General features: G+C 38.9%; 1 protein-coding gene and 2 long non-coding RNA genes across 6 annotated transcripts; 1 reads left to right on the top strand and 2 right to left on the bottom strand.

The window, feature by feature from the left end:
- Positions 1–823: 823 nt before the first annotated feature.
- On the top strand, positions 824–19,375 carry LOC112556822 (nucleolin-like). 4 transcript variants are annotated; one of them, XM_025226195.1, is made up of 9 exons: positions 824–950; positions 3,013–3,323; positions 6,214–6,355; positions 7,497–7,636; positions 14,180–14,245; positions 14,739–15,027; positions 15,597–15,718; positions 17,101–17,633; positions 18,739–19,375. In XM_025226195.1, exons 2-9 carry the CDS (start codon positions 3,038–3,040, stop codon positions 18,751–18,753), a joined length of 1,593 nt encoding a protein of 530 aa, XP_025081980.1. In that variant the 5' UTR covers positions 824–950; positions 3,013–3,037; the 3' UTR covers positions 18,754–19,375. The 4 variants fall into 4 exon arrangements, with proteins under 4 accessions (XP_025081980.1, XP_025081978.1, XP_025081979.1 ...); XM_025226193.1 differs by having other exon boundaries at positions 828–983; XM_025226194.1 differs by having other exon boundaries at positions 910–987.
- Positions 9,611–13,333, bottom strand: LOC112556823. The gene is made up of 2 exons (XR_003097828.1): positions 10,159–13,333; positions 9,611–9,851 (listed from the first exon to the last, which is right to left on the bottom strand). It is a non-coding gene; the product is annotated as an uncharacterized LOC112556823 (long non-coding RNA).
- Positions 19,086–22,064, bottom strand: LOC112556824. Its single transcript, XR_003097829.1, has 2 exons — positions 20,866–22,064; positions 19,086–20,384 (listed from the first exon to the last, which is right to left on the bottom strand). It is a non-coding gene; the product is annotated as an uncharacterized LOC112556824 (long non-coding RNA).
- Positions 22,065–25,236: the final 3,172 nt, after the last annotated feature.

Here is a 25,236-nt window from a genome sequence, read left to right as displayed (position 1 = left end):
TTGGAATATTTCTTTCCGCAACGTTCTTCTGCAACGTTCTTATGACTGGTTTGTCCAGCACTGAACCTCGTGGCTAGGTATAGTCTTTTACGAACGTAAATTCATCAAACATTAAGTTGGTATTTACTTTGAGAATAGGGCATTTGATTTGCAGTGTTTCCACTGCTCTCTCAAAGTCATTTCTTTCATTGAATTGTTCTCAGCAGTAGGCAATTTAACTCGTGAAGATTATACAAGCGTTTGCCCCATGATTTAATTTAGTCAATTGCTATGTAAAAGAATGTATTTGATGTTATAAATACTTTTCCCTTGTAATGTAGCCATTGAATTTACGAAGGGGAAAGGAGACCTCGAACCAGCATAGGAATAAATTTGTCTTCTTTCCCGGCTGTCAGCTTTTGGGTCAAATCTTTCAAAATAGAGAGCTAGGCTACAGCTACTTCCCATCCCTGGACACAAGTAACTATTAACGTGAAGTATTACCTAGGGAGCCATACGTACGTTGTTGGCACGCTATACACATACATGTACAAGGTGGTGCCTATAAACAGAGCCACGCGAATAAGTTCAACTAAGGTGACCAGATGTTTCGGGGGCGAAAGCGGGACACGTGCCGATGATGGTGTCGTCATCGTCAAAAAACGCCGAAAAAAGTGATTTTTAAAGACAACCGGGACATTTAATGGACTTGCCAGAAAGCCAGAAAGCGGGACATTAGGCGTCCTGCTCGATGAGCAGGCGGGACAAGAGGTCTAAAGCGGGACGTCTGGTCACCTTAGTTCAACCAACCATTTGACAAAGATGTGGCCGCTTGGTAAGACGCTGGGGCGAGATGACCGGCGCCCCTCATTATCACGTGATCAGGCTTCTACTCTATTTATAGCTCTCAGGCTGAATGCAGCCAAAACACAACGTCACATCCGGCTTCTGCATAACGAGGAAGACAGCGAGTAATTAACATTTGTTTTGGATTCTCATATTTTGTAGGTATAATAAAGATTAAAAATATATAGTCTTTTCACCCCGTTATCATTTTACTATCTGACAGTTGCATCACTTATGCTATAAGTAAGTCGATATGGGTATGTGTGTTGGAAGTTTGGCGAAGTCATCAGATGAAGAAAGTCTGAACCGGTGTGAAGTACCAATCTAGAACTATATTGATGAACTCAGGGTAGGAAGAACTCTAGTGCCAATCTACAATTGTATTGATGAACTCTAGTACCGATCAAAAATTGTATTGATGAACAACTCTAGTACCAATCTACAATTATATTGATGAACTCCAGTACCGATCTACAATTGTATTGATGAAGAACTCTAGCACAAACGAAAAATTTGTTTTATTTGGTAACATTTGTAGATTTATAAATGTAGCATGAGTCATGCTATGATGCTTTTACGATGCATGAAACGGTCACAGTTCATAAAGACAGTATTTTCCGTCTATGTATTGTTTAGAGACACCGAGTTAAAATACACCGATATCCAGTTTTGCTCTTACGTATAGTGCGTCAAATCTGGCTCTTAAGCAGTATGCAATGTGCTTGCAATGCCACCAACAAGTTAGAAATTGCTGGGAGCAGAACATCCTTGTGTATTGTAAGGATAACTAATGTTGCTACACCTAGGATCATACTCTAATAAAAGTGACAAGTTATCACGCCAAGTTTGAAATAATAGACCAAGAAATTATAATAATAGAAGATCCAAATCTGCTGTTTTCTCAGCCATTTTTCTTACATGATACATCTTTCAGTTCATTCTTCATGCATTCCCTTGGCATTATTCTTTTGTTTACCTGATCTCATATTCACAATCCATGGGTTGATTTCTTAGTTAGGTCTACAGTACTGTTGTCTACCATTTCACCCACTCTTTTCCAGTTGGTAAAAACACTGAAGTGCTTATGCAAAGTAGAAACAATTTGGTGCACATATAAACTGAGACCAGTTCAGTGCACTTGACAATTATGGTTACCTCTAAATTGGATACTGGTTTACTTTTGGGTATTTTCAGACCCTCAGTAAAAATCTGATCTAAGCAACTTTACAAAATTTACTGGGTTTTTATTGACCTTCATGTTCTGGCTGGAGGATACATATCTAAGATACTGTCATCATGCCTGCCAAATCAGTCACTGGTCTTCATATGTATGTCTCCTGTATGCATCTCACAACAGATAAGACAAATTTGGCTGGTTTTTTTCCATTTTTGGTCTTACTGTATTCAATGCCTCTGACTTCATGCAATGACTGCCATCAGAACTTCTAAGTCTTGCCTAAAACTGAACTCTTTTGTGGATACCATTGGTGGTCATCTTTTTTCACCCTCTCCCTCTCCCTGAACACAGTCCAGAATAATATATTGCTTATTTACACATAAACTAGTATTGACCATAAAATTGTTTTGGCATGTTTTTGACATGTAACTTTATCACTGCATTACAGTATTAAGAATTACAACCAAACTATTTCTTTGTATCCTAGCATTATTTTTCTCTGTGAGTTCTTTTTAAATCTCTGTGATTTTTGTCTGATTTTCTGAATGTTTGTGATTCCCTGTGTAGAGGGGTTGGGGTTAGAGGTCAGGGCAGTGTAAGAGCAGAGCTGTGGTAAGATGTCATAGTTGTAATGACCTCAGAAACTAGTTTGACATAGCAAGGAGACAATTGGTGAAGCCCTCAGATTAAAGAATGCAACACATGCTGGCGCTGATGTGTGGGAGGAAGTTTACATTTCACCAACATCACACCCCCACCCCCTAACCAGTCGGTCACGTGCAGAAGTGTGCAACCTTAATAATAATGATGCACATGATGTTGGAGGAAATTCTGACCATTACATTTTATCAAAAGGATATAAAATTGGAGGTGGAAACCTCTCCTTGCATGGTCCAAAACTGTATTCAATTTTATTCTAAGAGCATGTTTAAATCTAAGATGCAGTTTATACACACTGACAACAGATAAATAAAAGAAATACTAAATAGGTGATGATTTATGTGTTGCAGAGTTCGATATTTGTCAACCTGATTTATGATGTCTGATGACAAAGATGTTCCAATGGAGGACAAAGACATACCAATGGATGATATATCAGAGGAAGATGAGAATAAACTGGTAGGTGTTGATGAGCGAGCCAAAACAACAGAAAGCTTGGATGATGGTATGAAAGATATTAAATTGGAGAACTCAGAGGAGACAAAGGATTCAGAAACTCAGAAAAAGACAGTTGATGAAAATACTGAAGTGCCAGAAGATGATGACGAGGCGTTCAGTGATTCTGAGTTTGCAGCAGATGATGATCGACCCAGTATATCAGGTCAGTTGAAACATTGGATTTTGTATTGAATTTTGTAAAGTGGCTTTTTGTTTTGATTGTATTTTTTATTTTGTATAAGATGTTTGTAAATAGATGCGATTTAAGCAAAGCTAGTTTCTTCACTCTTTTGTCTATTTTATTTTGAAACACAACCCTTAACTTTTAGCATGCATGTGTAGATATTGTGTTATGCATTTATGCTACCACAGCAATATTTTATTTTTTGGTTGGATAGTCTTTTCAGAAACCTACCTTTAAATATCATTTCATGCCATTTTCATTGTCCTGTTGATGGTCATCATCAAACAAAAAATGTTTTAATTGTATTATGGTAACATCAGTAGAAGAAATTGAATACACACTTATCTTTCTCAAAGCTCATTCATTCATCCATTGACTGGTACTGGTTAATGAGGGAAGCGCATGGATAGACACAGCAGTAACAAAGCCTGCTATGAGCCTGTCTTGGGCGATAGTGAGCAGATCCTGAACAGGACAACCAGTCCATTCCTTCGTGATTGTCAGCCAGTTATTTTACTGGCCACTGTGGCATCGACCACCCTTCAAAGTACCTTGAAGAACAGTGTCAAAAAGGTGTCTTAATGGGTCACATGGCTAAGCCAGACCAGCTGTTGCCACTTCATCATTGCAAATAGGGGTTCCTGTTTTCCTAACTTGTGTGGCAACTGTGCTTTGTACAAAACCACTTTTTTGTTCTTTATGTGAGATCTGGACTTATTCTCAAATGATGAGATTCTTCTCTCCGTATTGGTAAGCAGAGTGGACATTTCACATCCATAAAGCAGGATTGGTACTATGAGGGACTTTTACTTTATAATAAACCGGATGATGGCTGTGCCAGACCCTGTTCAGCTTAGCCATTGCTGCTGTTGCTCTTTTGCTTGACAAATATCAGATACAGATATCTGTCATGGAGCTGCCTTCTTTGTATTATATTTGATGTCGTAGTTGTTCCAGACCCTGTCCAGCTGTTCACATGTCTGTCAGGGAGCTGTACAAATTGTACTTTGTAGTATTCCTGATGTTACATCTGTGCATATATCAGTCATGGGGGTGTAGATGTCACGAAGCTCCTTCTTTGGAGAGGATGGCTTCCAAGCTGTTAACATTTTCAAGCCATACCCTGTTCATGTAGATCTCAGCTTTGCTTTGCCAGTGACCACAACTTTGCTCCTGTCAGTACTCGTCTGCATTCCATACATTTGAACTATCAGTCAGTCTGTTGGTAAGATCTTGCAGTTCTCTGCTGATGTCTGCTATCAGATTGATGTCATCAACAAAGTATAGGCTACAAATGAGCCTTCCTATGATGGAAATAAAAATGTATCATATAGCTATCCAAAGGAGTAGTTCCTCATTGAGCTATTACACAGCAGTGCTTCGATAACTTGGATGATACTCTCTTCGTTGTTGAATTTTTCTTTTACATACCATAGCCCCTAGTGCCAGATTCTATCAAAAGCCTTTTTTCAAGTCTGTGAAGTTGTGATAGAGGTCCCGCTGATGCAGAAGATGCTTCTCTATCAGGATGTAACAGTTGAAGATCTGCTCGTCAGTTCTTCTAGCAGTTTTTCAGTGGTGGTGCTGATGTGGTTCTGTATTACTTTCAGCACGACTTTAGTCGTGTGGCTAGTTAGGCTTGTTCTGTAGTTCTGGCATTGTTTGCTGTTTGTGAAAGTTGTATGACCATGACTGCCTCCATTCTTTGGGCCATTGTTTGCATTACCAGACTTCTTTGCACAGGGCAGTATAAGCCTTTTTAGTTTCTTCCCCACCTTTCTTGTTCATTTTGTATTGTCGTAGCCTTTGCCGCTCTTTTTGAGCTCACTGTACATTAGCTTATCCTTTACTGCTTTGTTCCTGGAAAATGGGCACCGTCAAGCAGCAAACAGTGGGGCTTAAACAGGATCTAGAATATGGATTTTATGAGTTAAAAGCTATATAATTAGTCTCGACACTACAAATTTGACTTTCTGAGACGAGCAGACCACTTTACACTTTGTCTCGTATGTCCAACAGCATTTAAGACCACAGCTGTCTATACACTTCCTTCCAGCAGAAGTGAATGTTTTGCACTCTAATGCGAGCTTGGTAGTGCCGCAAAACACACCATGCTGTGTGTAAATGAATGAACATGTAAAAGATGAAGCTGGTGGCTTCTTCAGGGGTTGTTTTATTTTTAATTATTTCTCATATGGAGCTCAAATAGTCAACCAATCAAGTATTTTGCTGTATTTGAAAGTAGGGAATAAGTCAGTTGGTCAAGATACATTTTTAAGACAGTTGCCAGTTACTCAATTTAACATGGATTTTATACTCCAGCAACCAAAAATGACAATATGATAGTAATATTTGAAGTCTAGTGTATATTATAACAAATATTTAAATGTTGGCTTTTTATTTTTGTATATGTTGTGTGAATAATTTTTTTTAAATTTCTGCCTCATAACCTACTTTTGTGACAGGAGCACTCCGTTCCATACAGTTAACATCTTTCAATTGAATTTCGTATGAGAAAACAAAATCTTTATTCTTGCAAATCATGTCACTTAAATGTTTTAAAAAATGCTTTATAAAAGTAGTGTGTTAATGATGGTTATCTTTATTGTTGGTTAATAGATGTAAGTATTGGTACACATTGTACTTCGTGCGACCACTAGTGTTAGCTGTTCAATCACATTGATTTTCGTCTGCATTGAATGAGTTAAAAGCACACATTTAAAGAAAATGTTGGGGTCCCATACATCATATTTAAATAAATATTCAAGACTTATGTGAAATTTTAATGCACTGGTGAGTTTATGTGTCTTTGTGTGCGTGCGCGGATGTGTGTGTGTGGATGTTTTGTGCCTTTGTTTTGCACTTGCAGAAGAAATGAAGTGGTGGTGGCATATTGAAATGTACCCTATAGCCATTGATGATTTGCAGCTTGACAATTTCATCAAAATGTGCAACATAGCTACGCACTTTCAGATCTTCTACAAAACAAATTTTCTGAATGAAAAAAAAGGGTGAGTGTAGCTTATAATCACAGAATCTAGGCTGTTTGATAGATAAATCTTTGTAGTCATTTTAATGGGATATGGGTTTTCCATATAGAACATATCCACAAAAGTCAGTATTGTATACATGCCAACATTGTTTACAGTCCACATTGTTTTTGTTTTGTTTTTTCTTTGTACAGGAAGTACTTGTACATGACCCCCTGCTTGAGTTTTATTCCTGATTAAGCTTTCCTTTGATATTCCCTGAATTCGTTTAAATAGTTTTCCATTTGTAATGATGTATGTGTGTGAGAACTGCGAAGAAATTGGAGCTTGCTAAGTGAATAGCTGCAGTTAGTATATTTCAAAACAGGATGATATCTGAATAAATACAAGTGTCCACTGAACAGGGCAATGAGTACCATGTTTTTCTGAGAAGATTAATAGTGTCAGAAGAATAAAGCCTGGATCCAGTTTTTTAAGTGTGCCTGAGACATTGAGAACCACTTACACTACAGTTTAGCGCATGCCGCTATTCTGTGAAATTGTTTCCCACCTTATGTTTTAAAGCTTATATTCCACCTTACAGCAGATCCAGATGGTTGATCAGTTTTTAAATCTGAACCTTGTTTTTATTTCCAAACATTAAAATAATAAAAACAAACAAACCCAGAGTTTCATTTAGAGAGTGGGGGCCCCTTGTGCTGAAAGTGGGGGCCCCCAAGTTCTGAAAGAGGGGGCTTACAAATGCTTTCATGACCTGTGTGTCATTCCTGTAGATTTTTGCTTGATAGATGCCCTTGGTTTTAACCATGACTTTGATCTTGTCAGTTCTGATCTTAATTTAAATATTTTTGCACTTTCACTTTTTTGGTGAGAACTTGCAGTTTGTTGTTGATTTTTGCCATCTGATCAATGTCTCTGCAAAGTGTAGGTTGGATATTAGCCTCCTGCTGATGGAAGTGGATGTGTAATGGACCTTAAGGGTTTTTAGCATGGTGTTCTCTAAACTTCATTTATTGATTTCATTTTGGGTTATCTTTAGATACCTATATAATGCATAAAAGAATTCTGTTAGTACAGAACAATGTGCATGCACCATTTTAGTCCTGTTATAAAATATTTTCGTATTGCTTGCATTGACACATAGGATTTTTGTGGTGTACAGAGAGGTGCACTTGTACACAGAGGAAATGCAGGCAGCCAAGAATATAGTAAGAACTATGTGTTGCCGCAAGTTCAGCAACGTCAGACCTTATGTCTATATCTATAGACGAGTGGATGAGACCTCAGAAAATTATGAGATGGGTAAAGTTTCAAACACATTTGAATAGTCAAGCATTAGTAATGGTATATCCTGAAATCAGAAAAATAGTGATATGTTTATATGTAGCTTCTTTGTTTACTTAAAGGCTGAACTTACACCATTCGGCAGGAAAGAATGGATTTGATCTGCTCAGATAAAGTTTCTGCATTTTCTCATCAACGCAAAACATTGTCCCTGGGGAACTATGCACATGGATGACAGTTATGAGGCAACTCTTATCACCCACAGTAATCTAATCTTGCAGGGGAACAAAATCTACTGTGTTCAAATGTCAATCACTTCAAATCTCGCCACATGGCTCACAAGTCCTCAACTCTGCTTTTCCCACAACAAAATATTTAGCATGTATGTTAGAGTACAACAAGAAAAGCTTTAATAAACATACAAATTACACAAAATACATACTACCTATTTAACTGCTAGACACTCCGCCCATTGCAGTGACATCATGATCAATCATATCGCAACTTTGGAGAATCCCAGGGAGAAATTGTGCCAGGTAGAGTTGCGTCACCTTTTCTGAGACATGCACTTTGTCCAGTACTATTATGCTCATTGATTTCAGTGAAATAATCATGGTAAAAAGATGCGCTTGGGGTTTGTGCAGCACTAATTCTAGGTACCCTGAAAAACTTGAAAATGGACAAGTAAAGGTCATACCATTTCCAAGAGTGTATCACGACAGGGTGAAATGTCTCAGATGGATAAAACTTTGCAATTGATCACATGGGCAGCGTAGCATGAAGCATCTAGTTAACAGCTACACCTTTTACATTTGCACCAAATTAAGCTGAATAATTTAGCACCAGTCTATAAAAAATACAATGAAAAAAGTGTGAAAACATAAAAGCAAATAGTGTTTGACATGTATAATTTTGTTTTAAAGTAGTGAATGACAAATATTCCATGAAGGCAAATGTTCATCAGCACTACAGAGTTAGGTACACGTATTACATGGATGCAGATTTCAGATCTTTGTACAAACAAAATTTTTTATTGCAGCGTTTTGTTGATGGTGCACTTGGAGACAAGTAAAATGAGATTAATATGACTAAATATGATCACATCAGGCATGTAAGATCAACAACTGTTTTGTTGAGAACAGTTGGTTGGTTGTTGGTGTTTTATGCCATGCCAGCAACTAGGGCTATATCACGGCAACAAAATTAATTTTAAATTTAAAGGTCTCGGGGTAAATCTTCTCAAGTCATGTATCTTTGAAAACAAACCAACATAGTAAGTGAACAAGGTGTAAAAGAAAAAATGAAGTGTAAAAAGGGTGGTGAAGCCCAAAAAGGCCACCAACACACCAGAAATCAAGAGAGAACCATCAGAATGTAAAAATTTAAATTTGATGATATAGTCCTATCCTTTTTAAAAAGGTAAAGATTGCTGCCAATGGGACGGACCTAAATAAGAAAAATAAAGAATTTACTGCAAAAAACTGTCGACGGATAGTCTGCAGCTCTGGACAGATAATAAAAAAGTGTAACACGTCAAAATTCCCCTTACACCAGGGTAAGGCTGGTAGTGGTTTACCTCGCAAGAGGTATCCTTGCGTGGCATAGGTGTGTCCTATCTTTAGTCTTGTAAGAACTACCTCCTCCCGCCTTGTAGTGCGGCACAAAGGTGGGCGGTCGGAAAGACAGGTAAGAGTGGTGTATAATTTGTTTTGACTTAAATTGTTCCAGTGGCTTTGCCATAAGGTCAGAATGTAGGTTGAGAATAAAGGTTTGCAGTCGGATGAGATAAGTGACTGTATTTTACCAGGGGACTGACGTGCAGCCTTGGCAGCCTGGTCTGCTCGAACATTGCCTGGAATACCAGAATGGCCAGGAGCCCAAATAAAAACAATGTCCTTATTTCGTTATTTTGAGAACAGTTGAAGCTGTGAATAACCATTAAGTGTATTGTGTCATAATTCAGTCCAGCATCAATGAGAGAACTGAATGCAGTTTTTTTTTTTTGTATATAATGTACAGCTGTGATTCTTCACTATAAAAGTATTATTATTAATAAATTGTTTCTGTTTTCATTTACCTAGTAAAAAAATTCATCATTTATCCTCCCTTACAATCACAATGGGCTTCCGTAATTGCGGTGGCTCCAATGGTCATGTGAATTCGATGTTGCACTGACTGAATGAGGCTTGCAAAACATTTAGCTGGAAAATGTCAATCTGACCAGCTCTGCAGCCTGCAAAAAAGTTAGACTTTGTGAAGATAGCTTGCTTAATTAAAAAATAAAAAGTTGTGCACCTTTTGGCGGAGTCATAATGAGATGTTAAGGGGTAAAAATGATGGCCAAAGTCGCATGGCAGAGACGTGGTGTTCACTCAAGATGTAGCCATGTTTATCTCAGACAAGGCTGCATGTACCATTCACTGTCAATGGGTGAGCAAGAGGCGGGGTTACTAACGGTTAAGGCTATCTATGCCATCCAGACTTCCATTACTATAGTGCAGTCTCATCAAAAGCTACAATATACACACGTGCATACATACCTCAGCTTTGCTTTGGCAGTTGTTACTTGTACGCTCATACTGCAAATTTTTCCTATGTCTCAGTCTCCTGTAGATATAACACAAATTAATGCAAGAGAAAAGCCTAGATAAATGTGTGCTAAGATACGAAAAATACCCTGAATGAATCCTAGGACATTCCAATAATAGCACAACAGTGCATTAATATAGTTGTGTTAGTTTAAGAGCAACAGTCTGAAACAAGCATTTCAATATAAGGAGGGCGTAATCAATTAATGCTGCTTGTTAAAACAAGACTAGGACGAGCAAGACAAGATCATAATATTGAAGGCGGTGTGACTATAAAAAAGCTTATCAGAATAAGATGATGTAGGACAAACAACACAAGATCACAGTATTGACGGCTGTGACTATAGAAGAATTCCATCAGAATTTGCTGCAAGATTATAATTCTGAAAATTATGTGCATTCGCTTGATCAGCATGCTAATTGTGTGTATGATGGTACTTGAATAGTCCCATGTGTATAAACAATACTTGAACAGCCCAGTGTATATAACAGTACTCGAATAGCCCAGTGTGTATAACAGTACTTGAACGAACAAATGAACATTTTTATTGATTTGCCCCTCGGCCCATATCAAAAGACTAGTTATCACATGATTTTGTTGTATTAATAGGGCATTAAAAAAAACAAATTGCGTAACTAGGTAAGCATATATAAAATTATACAGATAAAGACTAGTGTGTCATGTCATTATTCCTCTGTTCTAATGCTTTGTAAAGATGAATGGCAAAATGTGTTATACCTGGATTATTATCAGCCCTAAGTACAGAAAATTTAAAGTGAGGTGGAAATTTACAGAATTTGGGTGGAATATACCCTTCTTTAAAATTGGTATACCTAGGACAAACAAGTACAAAGTGAAGTTCAGTTCTAATCTAACTCTGACTGAGGTGTCTTTAAAACCTATATATCTGAGGTCAGAGAGATATGGACTAAGCAAAATAACTGTTTCAAAAGAAGAGCATATAGACAAATGTGAGCTACTGGCAAGTTTATTGTGCCAGTCCTGTTTATGACAGTCTATAAGCTTAGTTTAAATTCTCTTAAGAACAGTTTTACCCAAACAATACCGAAACAAAACTTATAGTGTTATCATTATGTGGTACAGCCAAGTTGTTTTGTTGTTTTGAAGGAACTTTTCTAACATTACTAGTTCTTTCCTGGGTAGAAAGTTCAAAGGGAGATGAGTTATTCTAAGCCAGTATCTAATGCATCTTGTATACGTACATATATAAAGTGGGTATCTTCCATACTGACTGTAAACTAGAGTATTTGGGCTCCAAAAAGTGATGCCCAGAAAACGTTTCATGACAAACTTATGAATGTTTTCTATAATGTTAACATCAGCACCAAGCACCATATTTCAGAGCCATATAATAGAAATTTTTTTATTTGGTTATCAAACAATTTAAAAAATAATGATGGGTTACAGCTGTAATGACCATAAAAACTCTCAAGATACTAGCTACTCCTTTCTGTGCTTTTCCTGCAAGGTCTTGTAGAGCCTGAGTAAATACACAATGAATTGACAAATACAGTCCAAAATATTTATAAGTATTGATAATAGTTTTTTGTTTTCTAGGAACCTCTCTTCATTCTTTGAAATAAAAACCACCGTTTCTAAAAACTACAATATTTGATTGATCTAAATTTACTTTGTTCTAAATGTTTAGTCATATTCAAAATATTTAATTGATTCTGCAAACCTACTACCGTATCGGAAAACAAGGCAATGTCATCGGCAAAAAGTCTCGCAAGGGCAAAGACATGCCAGGTAGAGTCTCATGTAATGCAAAAATAATCATCGTTTTTACTTGATTTTTGTAATACTGTGAGCATGATAATTGTTAGCAGATGTTTTTGCTCTGATAAAGTATTGGCAAGTGCACATGTAAGGAGGTTAATGTGGTTGACTATGCTATTGTCTCAACATGGCTTATAACTTGGATGAATGGCTTTGAAGTGCTTGAGTTTAATGGATTGTTCTCTGATGCTAACTGTCCTGTTGTGTTGAAGCTTGACATTGGTTGTAATGATAACAGGTTAGTGTTATAGATTCTGAAAGCCTAGATGCTGGTACTAGCATTAATGTAAAGTCCTGAGGTTTAGGCTAACCTAGATGGTATGAAGGTAAAAAAAGAGTTTTTTTTCTGCTTCCTTGTTCAGACAAGAATATTTGAAACCAAAATGTTAATAGATTCCCTATGGGTTGTAGGTGCTGATGCAACCCACAAACATGTTGACAACTTAGTACAGACAGTTAATGGAATTATTAACCAAAGTGTGCAAATGAGTGGATTGCTCACTAGCCATAAGACACAACTACCATTAGAAAAAGCAGTGTCCATGGCGTCATTATGAATGTGAAAGAAAGCATGAAGCCTTTTTCAGAGCAAGAAATCAGCATAACTGTGAAAGTAATGAAGCCTATAAGAAAACCAGTCAAGACTATAATAAGGAAATAAATAAGCAGTTTAATAAGTTTTAGTCTAATATTGTTAATAATATAAGCACTCAAGATCCTAAAGCTTACTGGAGAATTATTAATGGTTTGAGCTCTTAGACAAGAGAAACCACTGCACAGATATCATGTGATGTGGTTCTTAAGACAATACTTTAAAAAGTTAACAGAAGATGAGGAGGAGACCTTAAGGCATTAAAGGACCACAACTGTGTGGCATTTGCTGAGCAAAATGAACCATTTATGTCAAATAAAATTAAAGATGAGGGTAGTAACTTGAAATGTAACAAACGAATTTTTGGAAAGCTTCTAATAGTAAGATGTGTACATTGTTCTCACCTCCCTCCCTCAGGTCGAATCATTCTTTCCGGCCCTTACCTTTAAGTTCGGCCTTTAAGCATGTTCTAACATTACATCAGTTTTGACTTACTGCTATCAATGATGCAGACCTCAGTAATAGAAGCTTTGGTCAGGTGGCTCTTCTACTCCTTCAAAGTCTCACATAAGTTCAGTATTATTTTCAGATGCCTGGATTTTCTTCATTACAAGATTCTAATGCCTAAGATCTGAGCAATTAACCATCTTCCTTTTGCAAGATATAAACCTTCAAACATCAAACATTGACTTTCACAGAAAGCGGTCACAGTCTTCATGTCTTGCTTTGTACAGGTGAGAATGTTGATGTTTGAAGGTGTGTATCTCATGAATAGATGGGCTTTACTCAGATTTTGAGTATTAGCATCCTATAATGAACTTTACTTGGTTATGTAGAGAAAACTGCACATAAAAAGTTGCAGATTGATACTTGCAAGTCTTATTAACGATTTATAAAATTATATGGAAGATTGATTTTGTTCTTGTGACTTCAGTAACTCTAATTTGAATTTTAAATAGAGCTGAAGCCAAGAGGTACATAAGTGATTGATAGTGGTACTTTTCTTAAAGATAAACATTGTAGTTTAGAGGAAGAGCCTTTAGCTTGTGTTAATTTAAATTGTGATGCTAACTTCTTGACTTAGCTGAAAAGGATGGATCTAAAATGGCTTTGGCAGTCATAGTGAATCAGATGTTTTCTGTTTACTTTTCTTTTCCTTATTTAAAATGTCATCGGAATGTTTGTGACCAAAACAGCTGGTAAGCAGAGTAAATCAGAAAGGCCGATAACTTGAAGGCCATGTCAGAATTTTAACAGTTATTTCATTTTAACTGAAGTGAAGGCCTTCACAAACATTTTGTACCATAACGGTAGTCACTTGATTTGTTAAAGAGATCAGGTTTTAGAGATGTTTGGGGACAGGTTTGTATCAGTTCTTTATTACAAACTATGAGATTGCTCCCTTGCATGTTCAAATATATATTCAAAGATTGATTTCCCCCCCCCCCATAAAATGCTAAAGGATCTTATATCTTTAGGTAATAATGAAGATGCAATTATGCACTAGCTGTGTGCATAGTGTTACGTATTCAGTTAAGAAGTACCTATATACATATTTAGATTTTATTTGTTCTTTTCAGCCTCATTGAGACTTGACTTAGTGGATGCTGCAAAAATGCGATGGGACAGACAGAAAAAATCACAGGGTACGTACAGCTGAATAATGAAATATATTAATATCTTATAGGCTTCATAATACTATAAAAATGCTAAAACATTCTTTTCTGGTGTTAAATTTGATGTTGTCTTTTTGGTATAAGGGCATTTAGTCTCTCCATCAACAGTCAGCACTTACTGTGTACACATATTGATGCCAGTCCTCATGTGTAGTGCTAATTACACTAAAGCCAAGGTAATGATATTCTGAAAGCATTTTGTTCCCAGATGGCTACCACTCTGAATGCCCTATGGTCAGTGTGAGAGCGCTGCGCTCTTCACTGTGTCGATTTTTGAATGCCATCTCCTGTGCAAGAGGGCGGTCATTGCTGCTTGCTTGCAGCAGTGATTGCCTGACCATGGCCTTGACCCTGCCTAGTACTGTTGCAAGCAGTGGTCAAAGTGCTTGTCTTGCTCTCTGAGGGCAAGGTCAAGCTGGGCTGTGTTGGTCACACAGCCTGAGATTTGCCTGTGATGTTACAGGGGAGGCCAGCTCGCGCATCGCCAAGGTCAGCAATGTGCCTGTAGGCACATCCAAGGAATTGTTGAATGTTGTCTTTGCTCGTGCTTTTCAAGTCAAACGAGAAACTGACAAGAGTGCGGGAGAGGAAAAACAAAATGAGGAGAAGGCAGAGAATACTGATAAACCTGAGGGCAACCATCATGATGATGATGATGATGATGGTGGGAAAGAAAGAAAAGGCAAAAGTTCAGCAGAGGAAAAAGAAGAAAATATTGCTGAGGAGGATGAGTTGGTTGGTGAGTTTAACGGGTAAGTGGATCAGGAAAGATCAGTGGCATCAAGACCTACTGAGGTAGGGGTGCAGGTAGTTGAATGGTTAGCCCAAACTTACTCATTGTTGTTTTATGACATCCTAACAACTTTCTGCAGATCTCTGTTTTTGTCATTTCAAGGGTGAGGTAAGTGTCACTTGTATGAGCCTGTAAGCTTGCTGCTTTATAAGAACCTATGAAAGTTGTAACAATCACCTTTTCTTAATAGCCATAGCACAAACTCATGGCAGGCTTTGTAAAGCCTCATTCAAGCAGATCTCCCCCACCCAAATATGACCTTGTTTCTTCTCATTTGCTTTTTGTTGTCAGTTAATCATTCTGTTGTCTTTCTGTTTCAAGTCATGAAGTCCATGTGTTGTATCTGACTTACATTTTGTTCTTTGTGACAACCGTTTTAGAGCATGATTTCAACATAATCAGTACAGGTGTAAAATGATCTTGTTTTCCAAACACCTTGAATACTCCTCCATGTTTTACCTCAGTGTGCAAAAAATGAAATAGAAATAAAAATGCAGATAATTTCAATATACAATAACTTTATTGCAGGACTGTGACTGTTGACTGCAGCAGCCGGACCAGCCTGAAGGGATTTCTGCTGGGTTATCGCAAGGTCTTCATTAACCAGAACCTTCTTGAAATAAAACCACTGGACCCAAAGGAAGTGAATGGTATGATGAGGGTTGGCTTGTGAATTAAGGAGCTTGACACAGTAGTTGGATTAATGGAGAGAATTTACTATCAGCAGAAAAGAAAAGAGAACCACTTGCAAGTAGTGGAAGTTACACACTACTTTTGCCAGCACCCATCCATTGAAATAGGAGAAAATGCCATAATAATTGTGATAAACATTCTAGTGCCTTTTAGTTGTAGTAAACTGGATCCTATTGTACTGCATATTAGAGCTGACTATAGCCAAGCAGGCTGTGACCACTTGTTTTGTTCCTTTTAAATCATGAGCAGAATTTGTGGTGGTTGAAGGAATTGATTGTAGATGTTACATTAGCAGGTAAACACTAAACATTTTATTTTCCTTCAGCGAGTAGTTTATCATTACATTTTAAAACTTTTATTTATTCGATCCTTTTAACTTTTCTTTTCTGCATGACAGATCAGATTGCAAGAATGTAAGTGAATGCAGCAAAATCATGGAATTTGGGGATTGGGATTGTAGGGGGTGGAGCATACAATTCTAAAACAATTCTTTTTACACTCTTAAAATGAAAAATGCAGTAACTAATTTTATGAAGAGAAATTCAGATAGTATAAAAATTTTACCACTAGCTGTCTCAAACAGAGTAAATTTTCTAGCACTTTCAAACCCAGGCGCTGCTCCTCTGCTGGCCGCAGTCTGCTCCTTTCCAGAATCTTCCGGCAAGAGCCTGGATATTTGAATTGCTCACATAGTTGTTATGCCCAGTAAAAGCCTGCATACTTTAATTGCTTACATAGCTGCAGGCAGTAGTAGAAGCCAGCAAACAAGACTGACCCAGTTGATACATGTGTTATAGCATTTGTTGTGCTATATACCTTTCTCAAAAATATTTTAGTATGTATTCTTTGCCAGATGGCAGTTTGTGTAGTAAATTAGACAATGAATCTTTGTTTTAGTAGTGCATGTGCTGTATCATAGATTCACTATGGATTTGTAGATGCCTTGCGCTAAAGACAGATGGTGTAATTGCTAGGATCTCTGTAAGAAGACAACTTACTGCATTTTATTTGATCAGATTGTGACATGCAAACGAAAGTAGTGTCATAAATTGTTTGAGGGTCAGGCAGCAGATGACTAAATGCTACAAAATGACATCTAGTGATTGACTTCATTTCATTTTAACAACAGTTTCTTTGAAGTCAGCCTTGGACTTGCCTCCACAGAAGATGCAGTTTCAGCTGTTCATGTCTTTCACTTGGTTGTCCAGTTTTGTCGTGCTTTCTTGTTTTTCATAATAACTTAAAATATACCAGTCAGTCCTGCATTTTAGGAAGAAAAACTAGAAACTTTAATGTATACTTGGCATTATGCTTGCTTCAATCAGGAATTTATTTACAGTGGAGGCCATTCGAAAGGATGCACGCAAGAAAAGGAAGGAAGAAGCTGCTAAGGGGAAAGAGTGGGTGCCTGCCTCCCCACCCCGTCGTTACAGCAATAACGAGCAGATGAGTTCTGTTGCTGCTGGCAGAGGCAGAGGCGGAAACTCATATGGAGGACGGGGACGAGGAGCAAATCAACATGGAGGAGGAAGAGGAGGGGGCTCAAATGTGCATCGTGGTGGAGGTCAGGGAGGTGGTTGGTCTCGTGGTGGCTTGGTGATGACAGGTCGTCAGAAAATGAATGAAAAGTCCATGCGGCGAGGTGGAGGAGGTGGAGGAGGTGGAGGGCCTGGTCGGGACATCAGAGGCCTAAGTAGCTTCAGCCATGAAATCATGATGTTACAGTCACAGCTTCAGATGAACACCATAGAATTGCAAAGACAGATTGCATCACTAAATGCAGCTGAACATTTCAGGGATTTTCGTGCAGATTACCCACGGGATTTTCGAAGGGATTATCCCATCGCATGCTTATGGCATGCCGAGGCACGGGTAGGTAATTCCTGAGTTTTTTTTGTACTGAGTTATCAGTTCACTTTGTGAACTGAAGAAGTATCATGATCAAAGATAACTTTACATTTTAGTGTTTGATTTACAGCTGACATTATGTAAAACTGATAAAATGTTTACATACCACAAATACCTTTTTCTGGCAAGTTCGAATTGTAAAAAAAAACAAACATAGACTTAAGCTTTGTGGAATGACATGAAACTCAACAGAAAATGGGAAATAGCAACAAAATCTCCCCAGTTAGCTTTGTTTTATCAACTGTTTATCAACAGCTTTAAATTTGGGGATAAGATATTAGTGCAGCATTAACACTTGCAGCTGTGACTTGTCACTACCCTGGAGGGTTAATTTTAAAAAACCCACTGAAAAATAGGAATGGAATGTCATTAAACTGGTTCTATAAATGGAATGTCATCAAGCTGGCTAAATAGGTAGAAGGTGGTTTTGATGGTTGGGAGAGGGAGGTGATGAGAAACAAAAGTCTACATTTAAAGACAGCCATCATATCTCACCAAAAATTAAGCAGGTCACATCAGTCACAACAGAATCAAATGAAAAATCAGTAATGCTTCTAAACAAATATAAAAGAATTATGGAAGAAGCTGTATCTAGAAAGGATACTGAAGAAATTATATGTGAAAATGGCAAGACAAGAGTATCTGATGATAATAGCAGAAACACCTGAAACATAAATGAGACAAATAATAAGTCACCTGCCCATCAGATCTCGCTAAATGTAACAACATTTTACAATGAATAGACTTGGCAAGAATGCAAGAATGTGAAGATACTGAACCAAAAATGATTAGGTTGGCAAGTTTATCTTTAGATACATAGTGCAAAATACTTTTGTTCCAATAAGCACCTCTTGCAGTCTGAATAGGCTTTCTTTTTTTTTTTCTTTTTATGTGGAGTAGCACTAGTCCCTGGCTTGGAAAAGTTAGAATAATCCAGATAGAGGGTGTTTGACTTTGTGCAGTAGCCTTGCTAGGTGTGGGAATAAGCACTGTGGTATTTTAGCAGAGAAAACTGCACTTGTTTTTAGGTGCTATGTTTTCAACAGACAAAACTGCACTTATGTTTTAGGAGCTGGATGGATGATAGCTGGGACTATCCTGAGTCTAGCAGAGGACGACATGGTGGAGGTAGGAAGCCTCGTGGAAACAGGCGCTGAGGCAGCTCTTACCTTGATCAGGGTTGTTTTCTTCAGCAAAATTAGATGTTGAGGACTTGACAGTACCTAGCTGTAATTTTAAGTTTCACTCTTTGTCAGTGTATGGAACTGTTAGTTTCTGTACTGTTAGTTCCAACTTACCATGGTTTGTTGTGCATTTCTAGGTAATAAAAATATTTGTTTTGTTTTGTTTTGTTTTTAAAAGTGGGAGCTAGAATGAAGGCTTTATGAAGCATGCTTACATTTATGATTGCCCTTATATGTATAATATATTTATTGTCAGCAAGAACATTGTTACAATCATAGTAGCACTGTTACAATAATAGTAGCATTGTTACAATCAAGACTAAGAATATGATGATAATAGTAGCAGCACCACTGTTACAATCATGACTAAGAATATAATGATAATACTAAGACTTAGAATATGGTGATATTAGTAGCATCCGTGTGTAAATCAGAATGTATCTCAGAATGTGGAACTGTGTTTGAAACTGCAACATAAGAAACATGCAAAACTGAGAATATTAAACAGCTTAACTTTTAAAATGTGTTAAATTTTATTCTGGTACCTTGACCTAACTGGCTGTTGAGGGAACTGGATGGACAGAGAGTATCTCAAGTCCCCACAATATCAGCTGAATAAAAGCTACATGGAGTAAATCATAAATCAAATAAAAGATAAATTCAGTTGGAAGTAATGTACAAGTACAAATTTACAGGGACACAACCAAAAGAGGAAAAAGGACAACAAAATAAGCTAGCAAAGGTCAGTATATCAACATCATCGTTGGTGCGTGCCAGGTGCTGCAAGACCCCCATACTGGACCCAAACATTTTTCACAGACGTATTTCGCGATATAAACATCTCTCTTACGACAACCCACCTTACCTCCTGGAAGTTTGAGCTCTGTTACTTGTTTTGAGTGCAAAAGTTGTGTACATATGAAAAAAAGTATATTTTACATAACAGACTGCTTCTGGTCGGCCACTTACCCTATATTACGATTATGTACAGAAGTCAGGTAAAATAAGTACATTTTGAAAGGAACTCGTTGTTCATTGGGTCACCGGTCATTTCGACCCGAATCATGTTACCATCATAGCTGCCATGTCCCAACACCGAAAGTCAGATCCACTCAGGCCTCAAAGATGTACGGTCTCCAGTGACAGGCTGTCTATAGACGTCAGAATGTTATCAACAGAGCCATACTTACTTTAAACAAGTTCAGCCAGCCATCATGGTAAATAAACCATGGCCGCTTGGCAATACACAGAGTAAATCACACAGTGGCGTGTAACACGATTTTCTTGTGTATGTTTTTTTAAAAGCCTGTGTCGTGGTCACTCGTTTGTTTTATGACTGTATAATCGTTGGGTTTTTATGAAACAAGTGTTATTGCTCTGGCATTTATTTAGCCCAGGGCCTGCTTGATTCGGCTTTCACTTTGGGACGATGAGGTCTTCCATTGAGGCGTGGTCAGGGAGGGTCGATGAAGGCAGCAGGTCCACAGGTGGAAATGACCAGCCGCTTCCCCACCTCTCTTCTTCCTGTTCACTGTTGTACCAGCACACATCATGAACGAGCATCTTTATCTGCTATGCTACCTGTGTATTGATTGATTACTGTCACCTAGAAAGTTGGTTGTCCTATCAATCTTCAGTCAAGCTTAAAAATGACATGATGGGCCAAATGAAAGCCACGACGTCCCTCCCCCCACACCACCACCACCACCACCACCAAAAAAACAACTGAATTTTCATTTCCATATTTAAATCTATTTGAATTTATAGGTGTTTGAATGCATGGTCCGGGGAATGAAGCACACTGGTTCATCTTAATATGGTCCCTCAGATTATCGTGGCCTGTTTCAGGACTCATCACTTTTGCATTCTCGAGAACACAAGTCAAAACATTACCAGTCATTCGACAAGTTAAGCAACAATGCCAGTCTATCCTTAAAGAAGTATTTTTGGTGACAAACGAGCATTATAACCTAGCTGAATGTGTAACACTTATCCACTCAGGTGTTTTTTACCTGTTGCCTTCCCGCCCACAGATCTCACCAAGCGCAAAGAGCGGTCCGGTGGCGCAACGGTTAGCGTCAGTCACCAACACAGTGAAGGTTGGCTGCCCTGAGTTCATTTCTCGTCTCGGGCACGCTGTTCTTTCTCTGCACGTGGCATCTGTTTACAGGGCTGGCTGCCTTGCCGTGATATAGCCTCAGCTGCTGGCACGGCGTAAAACACCAATCCCCTCCCCCCTCACCAAGCGCAATGGAACCGCGGACATGTGCAGGTGGACTGCTGTCTGTCTGCCAAGACCAACACTTAGCCTTTTGCGAAGTTCTCCGCTGTTAGTCTCGGTGCCGTAACAAAGAATGTGACGAAACCGGAAGCCTTTTTGTCATGCCTCGTTTTAGCAGGCCAGGGATATTAGATCGTGATGGAATGTTTTGTTACGCTTTACAACCACTAACTCAACCACTTGCATCCATACAAGCAAGAAAGCTGGAGTCAAAAATAAGGTAAGAAGACAACCTGACAGGTGGACGGATGGTACGAGGGCGACTCTAAGAGACGCTAACAATTCAAAAGTCGTAAAGTACCAGTGTCCAGGTGATGCCAGCACCGCTCGGTGTCCGGCCTGATAGAGTTCGTTGAAAACTAGAGAAGTATATAGTCTATAGGTCTTAATACGATGTCACGGCATGGGTGGTTTATAACTCACTCAGCCAGACAAATGCACGTTGTTTACACAATAAAACGATTGCCTGAGGCTGCCCACATCATCTTCATTTGGTCGTCGAGTGGCTGATCAGGACTACAAGAAAACACGCATTAAGAACAACTCGTCTCAACACCTCGTTCTTAAGGCGACAAACGTCTAACGATAGACACAATGTTTACATCCGGGGTACTTCCCCGATCAATCACAGCATAGTTCAATCATACAATCCAAGTATGAAGATTACACTCCTCGCACTCTCTTCTGTTTAGTAGCGAGGTTCCAGTTCTATTATCTATCTTATGACTGCACTAGCGATCGTTGAGTACGTTACTCACAGTTCATCCTCCCTCCTAGGGTTGTCGCTCTCAGCATGTCCCGCCAACTAGAATCCATTAACACAGTGATGCCCAACCTTTTTCGGCCTGCGGGCCATACACATTTCTGACATGCGTGTCACGGGCCGCTTCACCGCAAAAATACAAAAAAATAAAATAAAAAAAAAACGAAAAAAAGAGCAGATACCATTTTTATTAGAAACAAGTTGTACTTGCCATTAATTATGTAGTAATTAGTAGGATATTTGAAGTTTTCCCGAAACCAACTTCTGAATGTCCGGCTGCATCGTAGAGACACCAAGTCGGAGCACTGAATCGAAATGTTTGTCCATCGAAAAAAAGAATTGAGAGACGCCACTACATAGGGATAAATACTTCTTCCTTTTTTTGGTTTTTTATTATTATTATTATTACTAACATGCCGATTTCCTGCACTGTGGGCAAAAGTTTCGCAGGCCGGATGGCACCGCGTCGCGTGCCGGATATGGCCCGCGGGCCGTAGGTTGGACATCCCTGCATTAATACGATACACACACGACGGCCGTACACATTGGTCGTGTCTATAATCCATTAACACACACGACGGCCGTACACACTGGTCGTGACGTCAGGCGGGTTCCCGGGGTCACAGCAGGTAATCCGCGGTGACGTCACGGGGCTCCTAGCCCACGCGCTGCTGGGTGCAGGACCAACGTTGATGAAGGGATGGTCCTGGGAGGCGATTCTTCCTTATCCATAATGGCTCCAGTTAAATCCGTTAAATCCACACTATTAAAACCTCGTCTAGGCGAGGTCACTCCACAAGGGGTCAGCACCGCACCGCATCCAGCGTGCATGGCACACCAATCTCACTCGGGACATTTACAACTCGTGACTCACGCACGTCTTCTTCCTTCAGTATCCTGAGCCTGAGTACATTTCCTCCCTCGTTCTCACCAAAACCTACTGGGGAACTGTGTTCACCAAACACTGCGTCACACTTAACACTTTCGCATCGAATGTTCTCAGCCATTCAGCCACGCATTCAACATACACTTGCAGTCCGTCAGTCGCAAAGGGTTAACAGATTCTGGAAAACACGGACATGCGCATTATGTCTTAATAAGCGATTTCAAATATTGTGTCAATACAGCACAACAACAAGCTATCCCGCCAGAAAGTTTGACCGTGTGAAGGCAGGTAACTGCTGCTACAGGATTAGTCGACAATAGGTTATCTCCCCTTGTCAGACCGTCAAGAAGTAAAATAACCGTGCGTGTGTTTGTTTGCTGCTAAACCCCGATCTCCCAAATTAATTTTTTGAGTAATTTTGTTTTCGTTGTAAAAGTGTTATTTGGAGTCCCCGGAACACAAAAAATGTTAGTGTTTGTTTATTTTCGCGTGTGTAAATACAGTCTATCCTCTAAATATGACACTGGGATGACGAGTTAAAGAACCTCTGCACAATATGACAACAATATCGATGTACAGCTCCATCGTCTGACTTTTTCATCTCTCTTGACCTTAGTGGGCATGTGGGTGTGATATCGAGACAGCAGATCCATGTTTGTAAAGAAGTGATCAAAAGCACAAGTGGGTGGATCAGCAATGTATTGTAGAGCATTCAAGACTACGCGAGAACAAAAGGCACAACTGTTGCCATGGTTTCCTTTCCACAATACAACGACAGACTGTAATAGCAACCCTTGCTTGAGCACGTGACCCAATATTTATACCCAGATTTTGAGGGCTTTCTCTCATAGCCTTTCATGAACATCTCATCTATACTGATGTTGGGTGTTAAAACAGCCAAACTTGCGGAGATTCTCATTCAAAGTGACTTAATTCCCCTTAAATGATCGAGGTCCTTTGTTGCTGTCGTCAGTAGAATTTGTCCTTGCAATGACTATTACTCTTCAATTCTGGAATAGGCTTTGAGACAGCATCGTGACAAAAGCGCGGGTGGAGTGTACAATGGTCAGACACTCCACGTCCCCTCACATACCTCAATACCGACAGTTTGTGTTCGACAACAGGAACATGGCATGGGGGAGGGGAGGAGAGAAATTCTCTTCCCAGCGAGTCTCTCTCTCTCGCTTCCCATGTCTTTGTGTACGACTGTCTCTCGCTCCTGCGACTGTCCCTCTCCTAAATACGTCTTTCTATTTCACTCTCTGTGCGTCTGTCTCTCGCTTCTAAATCTCTCCTGTACGTCTGTCACTCTCTCCTAAATCTCTCTCTCAGTGCGTCTGTCTCTCGCTCCTAATTAAATCTGTCTCTGTGCGTCTGTCTGTCGCTTCTACACTTATTGCTGATCTTGCCTTCTTCTCACACTCGTCACACTCGCTCTCGTTTCGTGTCAGTCATGCGAATGTCATTCACCCACTCAGTCGCGACAGTCATCTCGCTGTGTGTACACACTCACGTGCACACCTACACATTCATGACAGTGCCATGACAGTGCTATTAATAACATACATTCTATATTTGCACAATTCAATTATCCTAGATAGCATTCAGACATTTTATACGCGTTTACAGATGGTCGAGAACCCCTTGTAAATGTTTATAGCACGTTTAATGCTATCAGCGATGTACTTACAGAATGCACTCTATCTATAGCTATACAATATGAATTATTTATTCTCTATTTATACAATTCAATTCTGTACTTAAAGAATGCATTCTATAAATAAGTACAGAATAAATTGCGTGACTAAATACAGAATGCATTCCATAGCGAGAGAGAGAGAACCTCGGTAAAAACCAAGTGTTTCATTTATATTATACTCATTAGCTGCTATCCAATTCCTTTTATATATAATTCAATATAATTATACAATACAATTGCGTAGCTACAGAATGCATTCTATAAGAAAGGAGGCTGGCTACTCTGCATTCTCTTTTTGTTGCTTGCGGCAAGAAGGTCAAAGATCAGGCGAGCGGGATGTGTCGGGTGGAAGCATGGCGTAACCACAGCATCGTAACCAGTGCGAACGCTCCAATACTCAGGCGGATTTTCCGAGAATTGTTTGCTCGTAACCTGAATCGCTCGTATAGGGAGACGCTCGTAACCTGAGGAGCGACTGTATACAACGTGTACGTACACCCGGCACAAAGCAGGCACAGTCTGACAAGTTGACTGTTGTGAAGGAGAGTATACACTAAACATGTGCTACTAGATCTGCCACGGGAATGTCCTGTAAATTACATAAAGGAACCAAAACAAACAAACAAACAAACAAACAAACAAAAAAACAAACAAACCCAAAAAAACAAAAACAAACGCAGCTCATTTGCTAATTGTAGCATCTATTATTAGCAAAAATAAATAAAAAATCGAAAAGATAATTGTGAAAAATAAA

This window comes from Pomacea canaliculata, linkage group LG2 (genome assembly GCF_003073045.1).
Source record: "Pomacea canaliculata isolate SZHN2017 linkage group LG2, ASM307304v1, whole genome shotgun sequence".
Lineage (NCBI taxonomy): Eukaryota > Metazoa > Mollusca > Gastropoda > Architaenioglossa > Ampullariidae > Pomacea > Pomacea canaliculata.
This window is presented reverse-complemented; position numbering and strand designations above follow the sequence as displayed.

Bases quoted from the DNA above. Each gene is read 5' to 3' on its own strand.
- LOC112556822 (XM_025226195.1), top strand. From the start codon at position 3,038: ATGATGTCTGATGACAAAGATGTTCCAATGGAGGACAAAGACATACCA. The intron at 3,324-6,213 runs GTCAGTTGAAAC...TTGCACTTGCAG, and splicing joins TGATCGACCCAGTATATCAG to AAGAAATGAAGTGGTGGTGG. The intron at 15,028-15,596 runs GTAAGTGGATCA...ACTTTATTGCAG, and splicing joins TTGGTTGGTGAGTTTAACGG to GACTGTGACTGTTGACTGCA.